Source organism: Odocoileus virginianus, chromosome 24 (genome assembly GCF_023699985.2).
Source record: "Odocoileus virginianus isolate 20LAN1187 ecotype Illinois chromosome 24, Ovbor_1.2, whole genome shotgun sequence".
NCBI lineage: Eukaryota > Metazoa > Chordata > Mammalia > Artiodactyla > Cervidae > Odocoileus > Odocoileus virginianus.
The window spans coordinates 51,371,329-51,381,209 of record NC_069697.1 but is presented as its reverse complement, the minus strand read 5'-3'; the positions used below and the strand labels follow the sequence as shown (position 1 = coordinate 51,381,209).

The 9,881-nt window shown below is 56.6% G+C and overlaps 2 protein-coding genes across 8 annotated transcripts in view; one reads left to right on the top strand and one right to left on the bottom strand.

Moving 5' to 3' along the window:
• Positions 1–100: 100 nt before the first annotated feature.
• ARHGAP9 (Rho GTPase activating protein 9) lies at positions 101–8,509 on the bottom strand. Of its 7 annotated transcripts, none has more exons than XM_070454713.1 (18): positions 8,194–8,509; positions 6,785–7,189; positions 6,295–6,518; positions 5,092–5,316; positions 4,788–4,901; positions 4,484–4,585; positions 4,192–4,253; positions 3,978–4,068; positions 3,699–3,794; positions 3,445–3,543; positions 2,900–3,041; positions 2,710–2,817; positions 2,263–2,361; positions 2,049–2,126; positions 1,855–1,908; positions 1,478–1,612; positions 1,013–1,118; positions 101–388 (listed from the first exon to the last, which is right to left on the bottom strand). In XM_070454713.1, the coding sequence occupies exons 1-18, from the start codon at positions 8,405–8,407 to the stop codon at positions 217–219; spliced, it is 2,526 nt and encodes an 841-aa protein (XP_070310814.1). In that variant the 5' UTR covers positions 8,408–8,509; the 3' UTR covers positions 101–216. The 7 variants fall into 7 exon arrangements, with proteins under 7 accessions (XP_070310814.1, XP_070310816.1, XP_070310815.1 ...); XM_070454715.1 differs by having other exon boundaries at positions 5,092–5,208; XM_070454714.1 differs by having other exon boundaries at positions 6,785–7,117.
• MARS1 (methionyl-tRNA synthetase 1) overlaps positions 4,486–9,881 on the top strand; it is a 27,720-nt gene continuing 22,324 nt past the window's right edge. Inside the window, exons 1-2 of the mRNA XM_070454712.1 lie at positions 4,486–4,573; positions 4,769–4,872. The gene's annotated coding sequence lies outside the window, so the exon portion shown is untranslated. The remainder of the gene's footprint in view (positions 4,574–4,768; positions 4,873–9,881) is intronic.

Sequence of the window (9,881 nt, the reverse complement as noted above, 5' to 3'; positions counted from 1 at the left end):
GGGGTGATGACCAGGAACTAGAGAAGCAGGGGTTAATCCAGCCACCTTCCTCATCCTATCCCAGCCCCCCAGGTCAGACTCACAAAGGTGGAGACAGTCATCTGGGAAACAGGATTTAAAGGGATGTCCTCAAAACAGAACACCCCCCACCCTTGCCCCCACCAAAGGCTACTCAACAGAGATCACTGGAAATACATTTTCTCTTCTTCGCCCCAGTCAGGGAAAGAGTCTGCTGAAGTTGGTGAGCATCAGCTGGACGACCTGCCCAGGGTAGAGGACATGGGCCACTGGGTCCGATGCATCCTGCTCCGGCCGAAACAGGGTTGGTCCAAACACAATTCCCAGGTTGTGGGGGGTCATGCGGTTCTTGTCTGAGTGTGCTATCACCCTGTGGGCAAAGGCCAAGAAACAGGGCCAGAGTACAGCAGCTTTGCTGCTTCAAATATATCTAACCCATCAAAGGTTTGAGGACGAGTCCACTTTGGGGCCCTTCCATGCAGTGGCTGAAGAAAATCAAGGAGAGAGCCTCTGGGGGGACAGAGCTGAGACCAGTGGAGAAACCTTCAGGATTCAACCTTCAGGTCGCAATCTAGGATATACCCGCCTCTGCCGGAATTCAGAGACTGCCCCGAGAGTCCTCTCTGCTCATCATCTGAGAGGCTTTCATTCAAATGGCTATCGTCTCTCAGAGGTCACTGCCCAGTTCTGCCAAATAAGTCATCCCCACTGTCCCAGTGAAAGACAAAGAGGCAGAAGGAAGGTTAGGTTTTTCCTTATTTCTCTCACAGCATCCCTGAACTTGTCTTGTTCCCTAGTTCCTCATTTGATGCTGACTGAGCAATAAAGGATTTGACCCTGGTAATATGTCCTCTGCACAGAGGGTGCCTATTTCCTCAGTCACCCACTAACCTTAGGTGTTTCCCTACCTTCACCCCATCTGAACACAGAGTCCCGGCTGCAGGCCCCACCCCACCCTCCCCTGACATGAACAAAGATATTCAGTCTTCCTGACCTGCATAAATGCTCCAGGAGGTACCGCAGAGTGTCATGGTTGGGCTTTGGCATTGAGCTTATTAATTCTTGTATTTGAGAGAGGCACTGTTCTGATTCAGTGAGGGCTAGAGAGGAAGAATGACAGGAAGGGCATGGGAGTGAGGTTAGGAAAGGTGTTAGGGCAGAGTGGGTAACCTCAGTATCCTTTCTGGTGCTTGGGGAAGACATCATTAATCGATCGTGACTTTCTTTTTCACTGAGTCCAACTACAATCTTAGAATTCTTTTTAACTCAGCCCTCTAAACACTCACACACACACACACACACCTGGAGTGGGCACATTAATTGAAAGTTAGTTACCATCTCTGCACTCAGGCTTGGACAGAAGTGTGGAAGGGAGCCTCCACTCTATCTTTTATCACTCATGCTTCCCCCCGCCCTCCAACCCATATCAAGGCTATTGCCCAAAGCTCCCAGCCTTTACCAATGGCAGCACGAAAATCAGGCAGCAGTAGTGAGGGCACCAGAGGCTGGGGTAGCTCCCTAAGAAAAAGTTTCAGGGCTCCCGTGATCACATGAATGTCATCCCATTCGGCACTGTCCAAATCTAATCGGCCTTCTGGAAGGATAAGGAGGTACAGAGGGGCTCAGGGCTCCTGAAGGCTTAGAGGGACCCAGAGACTAAGAGGTCAGGCGTTTAGGGAAAGATCCTGGGAAAGCAGGCCACAGAGCACCTAGGGGAGTCCACAGTGGGGCAGAGATTGGGATGAGAAAACCAGGAGCAGGACGTGGGGGAGTCGACGGGGAGCAGGGATGGCATGGAGGACTGTTAAAGGTTGGAGGGGCCTTCCATGGAAGTACCTTGTCCTGGCTGTTCCGGAAACATGTACCTCCCATCAGAAGTGATGGCCCGCTCTGCAACAAGTAAAAGAGATCAAGAGCTAAGACATGTGGCTCCAGCCAGACCTCCCCGGTTCTGCCAGCTCCCTCACTCGGACCTTTGGGTTCTGAGGCATGAAGCTCTTAGCGCGACCACCTGCCCACAGCCTTCTCACCTCTGTCCACCAAGAAGCGAAGCTTCTGGACCACTGCCAAGTTCCCGCTCACCCGGTAAATGCCATCCACATCCAGACCTGGGAGATGAGGCGGGGAGCAGATAAAGATTCTTGATCTACAACGTGTGCTGGTGAGGGTGGAGAGGCAAAGGGCACAGTAGGGCGGGGGAGGCGGGGCGTGGCCGGGGGGAAGGGGGAGGCGTGGGGAAGTGACCTCGCTTGTCCACAGCAGCGACGCAGAGCCGCACAAAGCCGGGCACGGTGTCCCCCTCCCGCTGGCACAGAGACTCCAACTGGCAGCCGAACACCTGGTCTGGGGAGGCACAGAGTGAGGTGGGGAGCCAGTGACTGCGTCACCCACGGAGGCTCTTTCCAGCACAGGTCTTCACCCCAAAGCTGGGATGGCTCTCCTGCCTGCCTGGGCAAGGAGGTACACCCCCTCCCCGTAACAATCAGCTGTAGGGAGCAAGCCGAGGGGAAGTATTGGTCTCAGAAGACCGCTGATCTAGTTCTGGGAAGCTCTACCCTGAGCCTGCTGAAGTTTTCTCATCCAGGAAACAAGCTGATGCCCAGATCCGGAATGTAAACAAAAGTGCTTGCAGAAACACTAAAGCAGGCACGAACGAAGGAGAAGGGTACCAGGCGGTCCAGCCCCCCTCACCTCGGAGCAGACCCCGCTCCTGCAGGGTTTGCAAGGGCGGTCTCTTGGCGATTAGCCGCTTTAGTTTGCTCCGCACGCGGTTCTGCTCTGCTGTTTCGGGACACCGACCTGCGGCAGCAAGTGCAGTGTGAGAGCGGCGGCGGCGGCGGCCCCGAGGAGCGAGGGAAAAGCCCCCAGGCCCGCCCCTTACTGGAGCTCCGGCGGCTGCTGATCCGCAGCAGAGACTTGGACACTGGTTCCAACTCCTCTTCCTCATCCTCCCCGGGGCTCAGCTCCTCCAGCTCAGCAGGTCCCGAGCCGGACAGACGCCCCTCCAGGGGGTTCTCCCGATCCTAGATCCGCACCACAGTGTTAGTCGCCCAGTCGTGTCCGACTCTTTGCGACCCCATGGACTGTAACCCGCCAGGCTCCTCTGTCCGTGCGATTCTCCAGGCAAAAATATTGGAGTGGGTTGCCAAGCCCTCCTCCAGGGGATCTTCCCGACCAAGGGATCGAACCCGGGTCTCCTGCATTGCAGGCAGATTCTTTACCGTCTGTGCCACCTGGGAAGCCGCATGGGCCGAATCAGAGGTGGGAAGAGAACCAGGAGCGACATCTGCACCGCCGACCCGGCTGCTGGGGTCCCACACCTCCCAGGCCCCCCCTCTGCCAGGAGGCTACTGTGTCCCTCATCCGTGACCCCCGCATCCTACAGCTCCTCCTCCACTCCTGCCCGCCCATTCCCACCCCTCTCACCAGGCGCTCGATGACCGCCCGCAGCGCGCTCTGCCAGGCCCGCAGCTCAGCCTCCTGGTCAGACTGCAGCAGGAACTCGTGGCCCGGGACCGTGCGGATCTGAGGGGCCCGCGGGGAAAAGCAGGAGGGGGTCAGAGGGAGGGAGCAAGACAAGCAGGCAGGCCGAGCGGGCTGGTTTTCCCGAGTGGGGAATTAGGGGCGCGCCCTCGGGGCTGGCGCGCACTGGGGCGGGGAATGCGAGGGCGGGCGCTCACGTGCAGCACGTGGCGGCGGCTGGACAGGTGGCGGCCGTGGGCCAGGGCCGCCCCCCGCAGGTCCACGCTGCTCTCGGGCCGGCTACCCGCTGGTCCCTGGCAACGAGGGGGAGAAACTGAGGCCAGGGCGCTGCTCCCCTCACTGCCTCCCTCCCACCCGGAGGCCTGCGGACTGGCGACCTCGCCCGCCCCAGCTCCGCCCCCGCAGCTGGCCTGAGGCGAGTAGAAGGGGTGCCGGAACCCCCCCAGCTCCCCGCTGCGCCCCTGCCTCACACTCACCCAGGCCGTGGAGGGGGCGGTCGGCGGCTGTTCTCGGTAGAACACCAGGCTGTTACCCGCTAATACCACCCAAGAGGGGCCCCAGTTCTTCCTGCAGGGGCGGTGGTAACAGAGCAAAGGTCACTGAGAGTCACATGGGGGAGGGCGTCTCCCAACCCTCCGCGCTACCCGCGAAGCCTCCAGCCCCAGCCCGGGCGGTGTTCCTAGTTCTCACCGGAGCTTGCGCCCGCCCTGGGCGATCTTGGTCATATTGAGCAGGCCCGACTTTTCCACCTCCTGGGAAGCGGCAGGAAGGGCCTCAATAAGTCACCCAGCCCTCCACAGTCACCACGGCTTTCCCCCAGGGGATCTCCCAGGAGTGAGGTCCTTTAAGGTTTGACCAGATCGGTGCTCGGTGAGAGAGGGTACCCAGAGATCACTCAGAAAGAGGAAGGCGTTTCTGAAGCAGCAAGAACTGGGGGCTGGGGCAGGGAGGATCTTGATGTTCACGAGGAAAAGAGACTTACGTGGGGGTCATCTAGGACTGTCGGCAGCGGCCGAGGGCACTGCAAAGATGAAGGCTTGTCGGGGTCCAGCTGGGAGGTGCGTCTGCAGAGGTAGGGTGAACCCTGAGGGAGGGGATTGGAGAAACAGGTGGGGAAACCTTGAACTTAGGAGTTCCTGGCTGTAAGGGGAAGAGGGATGCGGATGTGGGTGTGAGGCAGGGGGTTGCTGGGGTAATGTCTCCAGTAAAGAGAATGTCTCAAGTAAAAGAGAAAGTCTAAAAAGATGGCTTTTCTGAATGTGATCAGGAGGAGGAAGGGATCTCACCTGGGAGTCGAAAAGTTCTGATGTCTTGGGACCAGATTCTACGTCCTTTGGCTGACGTTGCAGGATCCCATTGTCCGTATTCAAGGTGGGTGTCCCCTCCATGGAGCCGGGGTTCTGGGGCAAGGGAAAGGTAAAACTGCACCCGTCCAGACACCACCTCCGTCGGCTCTCAAAGCCCTTCTCACAGTTTTTTGATTCCTCTGATCTTTCGAAAGCCCCAGTGAGAAAACATACTACTCTGGGGATCAGGAGGGGAAAGGAGGAGACTCAAGGGACAAGGGACAAGCAGGAGGGAAGGTCTCACCGTCTCTCGGGTTCGAGTGTGGCGTGGGGGCTTCCAGGATTTACAGCCGGTCAGCGAATTTACATAGAAGCAGCGTCCAGAGTTGGGGTCCAAGTGCTGTTCCCAGGCGTCCAGCCTCTGCAGTGGGGGGCATACAGGGCTTGAGGGTGGGGACCGGGGACAGCGGCGAAGGTCCACCAGGTTGCAGTACACAGGGGCCTTTGACATGAGGGTCTGGGGTCTTGCCTACAAGGAAAGGGGGAAGAAAGAGGTTGTTACTCTGCTGGGCCCCTCCCCAGTCTCCTCTAACCCCCCCCCTCCTCTCTCCACCACCATTTTCTCACCACCAGCTCCCGTCTGGGTTGACCCAGGTACTGAGGAGGAAACCCTAGTCCCCAGCAGTTGTTTTTTTTTTCTTGCGTTTTTTTTTTTTTTCTTTGACTCCCTCCCTCACAGTCTGCTTTTCTCCTCACTTCCTGTTGCCAACTTCCCTCCTCCCCCACCCCACCCCCACCGGAGGACCTCAGGAAAGGGGAACAGGCTTTTCTCGAGTGTGGAGGGCGGGGCAGCGTCCCACCCTCATATCCTCCAGAGTAAGAGGGGCCAGAGGGGGGTCAGAGAGTCCTGCTAGCTAGCAGAGTATGAGAGAGGGGCCATTTTTCACCCACTAGTAAGAGAGAGGTAAGGAGCCAAATCTTCAGGAAGATCAAAGGAGTTCCATCTCTAGAGAAAGGAGTTACATCTCTAGAGGAAACTTGCTGGTAACCTGAGCTAGCAAGACAGAACACAGCAAAAAAAAAAAAAAAAAAAAGAAAAAAACAACCCTGCACTGGGCCAGGAGTCAGGAGGCTGAGACAGGAGAGCAGAGCTAAGCAGGCCTTTCAGGCCCCCTATCATTTTCTAGTTTCCACATACCCTCAGGATCTTTGCTGCTTGCTAGTCAGAGCTAGAATTCCATCTCTCATCTCTCGTCTCGTATATTTCAGGGCTGTCTCTTCTTATTCAGATTCAACTCCGTCACTTCCTCAGAGATGCCTCCCTAGGCCAGTCATCCTTCACCACATTTAGCTTCTCGGTAGCACTTATTAGTTTCAAAGGCTATCTTATTTCTGTGTTCATCATCCCCATGGGAGTCCCTGGAGGGCAGAGGTTCTGTCTGTTTCCCAGTGTGCCTAGAACTGAGCCCAGCAGTGACAGTTGCTCCAATGAGGTGCTATGACTCACCATGTGGGCATCGGTCTTTGTCAGCAAGTTCTCCTGGGAAAGGGATCTTCCACTTGGTCCTTCCTGGAAGGGCTTCAGGAGGCTGGGCCTCAAGTTGGTAACACTGACACTTCTACACATTTTAGGGGGAAGGGGAGGAGGCTGCTCCCATGTAGCCTGGGCTCTGCCTGGGGGTTCCTGACACAGGTTCATCTCCTCCAGGGAGCCAGGAAATAACTTTGGCCCTGGAAACAGAGAAATGGGAAGAGCTGGCGGCAGGGTCCCCCCAGGGTTCTTGGCTAGGTCCCCCATCCTGGGGGATCACAGGAAAAGAGCAGGTGGAAAATTACATGAAATCTAGAAGGCTAAAGACTAGGAAGGAGAGGCAATGGGGACACCACGGAGGGGAGGAGTGGGAGTGGAGGGTCAGCAGAAGCTTGGGGAAGGAGATCTTTCCAATAATTCCCAGAAGCCAGGGAGGCAGGAAGGCGATGGGGGAGGACCTACTTACCAGGAGTCCAGAGAGATCGGCTGGGGGTGACAGTCGTTGGGCTGTGGGAAAGGCTAGATTCCTCTATCATGTAGGCAGCTGGGACAAAGACGGGGCGAGAGGTGGATGGTGCTCCCAGGCGCCTTGCCAACCACCAGTCTGAGTTGGTCTTTCGAAGCAGTAGGAACCTGTCTCCTTCAGCCAAAGACACCTGCCGCCCATCTGCCCCCGTGTAAGTGAAGGCATAGAGGGCACAGAGCTGGGACCCCCGAGAAGGGCTTCGGGACCCCAGCCCTAGGTTTCCCCAGGTGCTCGGCCACCACCGGCCGGATAGCATTGCTGTCAATACATCACCTATGGGAAAATGGGGTGATGGAGATCCAGAAAAAGACAGGACTGACCGCTTGCAGGCAGAGAGACATGGTTCTAAGAGCAGTTTGGGGCAGAAGACAAGAACAGAAACCCTGTCATGAGAAGAGACAGTAAGGCAGAAGACCCAAATGGGGGTCAGTAAGAGGTTTTGGGGTCTGAGAAGTCCTGGGTGATGTGTCTGAGGAGGAAGTACACAACTAAGGTGAGAGAGGATGTGGTCAGCAGCGCTGCGAGACCAGCGCGGCAGGAAATCAGAGGAGGGGGTCTAGTTGGGTGATTTTCCTCCAAGTACCTTCTGGGGCCCAACAGAAGATCTAGGGACAGGAGGAGCTGGCCCTGAATGGTGGTGGGACTGTTGAGCTGGACACAGGAAGATGAGAAAGAATCAGGTTTGAGACAGAACACAGGCAAAGAGTTAATGGGTGACAAGACACAAAAATTTGTGACCCTTTATTAAATTTACACAAGGGCCAATATTTCCATTTCTGATGGCCACAGACCTGAAGCTGTGTGCTTCCTGTGCAGATTCAGAAAAACATTAAGACAGAGAAAGAGAGAGCCAGAGAAATAGTAAGATCAAATTGGAGAGAAAGTGGTTAGGAGAAACACAGAGGGGTTCAGTTTGAGGAAAAGGTAAAATCAATTTAGGATGTATTTTGGGGAGCTGAGAAACACTGATATGATCCTTGGTACATAAGCCTCTTGGGTGGGACCCTACTTTAGTGTGTGGGTTCATTCACTCATGCTCTTAACAAGGGTTGGCTGACTACCTCCTGTGTGAAAAGAACAGCGTCAGCTACTGGAGGTAAGAGAAGGGAAGGAGACAGACACAGCCCTTGCCCTCTCAAAGCTTAAAGACAGATATCAACTAATGACATATTAAGTGTATTAATTACAATTGAATCAGGGACTATGGACAGATAGCCCAGGATTCTTTGACTGCTTATGGGGGTGGATGGAGGATTAATGTCAGTTTCTCCCTGGTGGAAAGTGGGAACTGATCCCCCACTGTCTATTGCCAGAACTTTAAGCCCCAGAACTTCATGCTTCCTCCTTACCTGATCGCTCCTCTTCTCCCCTTCGCCCAGTTTCTCTACTGCAAGACCCAGGCTTGCTCTCTGGCTCTGGAGACTTGGAGTACGGAGAGCCCCACCCTCTTGGTGACGTCAGAGAGCTAGCTCTCCTCCCCCGACACATGATCTGAGGCCCGGGCTGCCAGGACTGGGATTCTGCCCTGGTGATCTTCTCCTTAGTTTGCTCCACTTTCAACATGTGGAGAACCTTGCCCCTCCACTCTCCCCTCCCACTTCCAAAACAGTGACCAAGGCAATGGCTCCCCACTCCAGTACTCTTGCCTGGAGAATCCCAGGGACACAGGAGCCTGGAGGGCTGCAGTCCACGGGGCACAAAGGCTTGGACGCGACTGAGCGACTAACACGTTTTTCCTTATTCATTTATTCACTCGCCTGGTGGTTGTTAAGTGCTCAAATCTCATCCTCTTCGGCCTTCTCTCCTGCACTTTTTCCTCTTTATTGACTCCTTACCATTAATTTTAATTTTTTTAAATGCATTTCTTTTTTTATTTTATTATTTATTTAACTGACTTTTGGTTGTACTGAGTCTTCATGGCTGCACTTGAGCTTCTTCAGAGTTACAGAGGGCAGGGGCTCCTCTTGGTTGCAGTGCGTGGGCCCCTCACTGCGGGGGCTCCTCTTGGTTGCAGTGCGTGGGCCCCTCACTGCGGGGGCTCCTCTTGGTTGCAGTGCGTGGGCCCCTCACTGCGGGGGCTCCTCTTGGTTGCAGTGCGTGGGCCCCTCACTGCGGGGGCTCCTCTTGGTTGCAGTGCGTGGGCCCCTCACTGCGGGGGCTCCTCTTGGTTGCAGTGCGTGGGCTCCTCACTGCGTGGGCTCCTCACTGCGGGGGCTCCTCTTGGTTGCAGTGCGTGGGCCCCTCACTGCGGGGGCTCCTCTTGGTTGCAGTGCGTGGGCCCCTCACTGCGGGGGCTCCTCTTGGTTGCAGTGCGTGGGCCCCTCACTGCGGGGGCTCCTCTTGGTTGCAGTGCGTGGGCCCCTCACTGCGGGGGCTCCTCTTGGTTGCAGTGCGTGGGCCCCTCACTGCGGGGGCTCCTCTTGGTTGCAGTGCGTGGGCCCCTCACTGCGGGGGCTCCTCTTGGTTGCAGTGCGTGGGCCCCTCACTGCGGGGGCTCCTCTTGGTTGCAGTGCGTGGGCCCCTCACTGCGGGGGCTCCTCTTGGTTGCAGTGCGTGGGCCCCTCACTGCGGGGGCTCCTCTTGGTTGCAGTGCGTGGGCCCCTCACTGCGGGGGCTCCTCTTGGTTGCAGTGCGTGGGCCCCTCACTGCGGGGGCTCCTCTTGGTTGCAGTGCGTGGGCCCCTCACTGCGGGGGCTCCTCTTGGTTGCAGTGCGTGGGCCCCTCACTGCGGGGGCTCCTCTTGGTTGCAGTGCGTGGGCCCCTCACTGCGGGGGCTCCTCTTGGTTGCAGTGCGTGGGCCCCTCACTGCGGGGGCTCCTCTTGGTGCACAGGCTCCAGGTGCCTGAGCGTCAGCAGATGCAGCACTCAGCAGCTGTGGCTCCTGGCTCTAGAGCACAGGCTCAGTAGTTGTGGCACATGGGCTTAGCTGCTCTGAGGGATTTAGAATCCTCCCAGACCAGGGATCAAACCTGTGTCCCTTGCATTGGCTAACAGATTCTTATCCACTGTACTACCAGGGAAACCCTACCATTAGCTT

Excerpts from the sequence above, each read along its gene's own strand:
- ARHGAP9 (XM_070454713.1), bottom strand. The coding sequence starts at position 8,407 with ATGTTGAAAGTGGAGCAAACTAAGGAGAAGATCACCAGGGCAGAATCC. Across the intron at positions 6,519-6,784 it reads CCGATCTCTCTGGACTCCTG|GGCCAAAGTTATTTCCTGGC; the intron begins GTAAGTAGGTCC and ends CTCTGTTTCCAG. Across the intron at positions 2,127-2,262 it reads CGCTGCTGTGGACAAGCGAG|GTCTGGATGTGGATGGCATT; the intron begins GTCACTTCCCCA and ends CTCATCTCCCAG.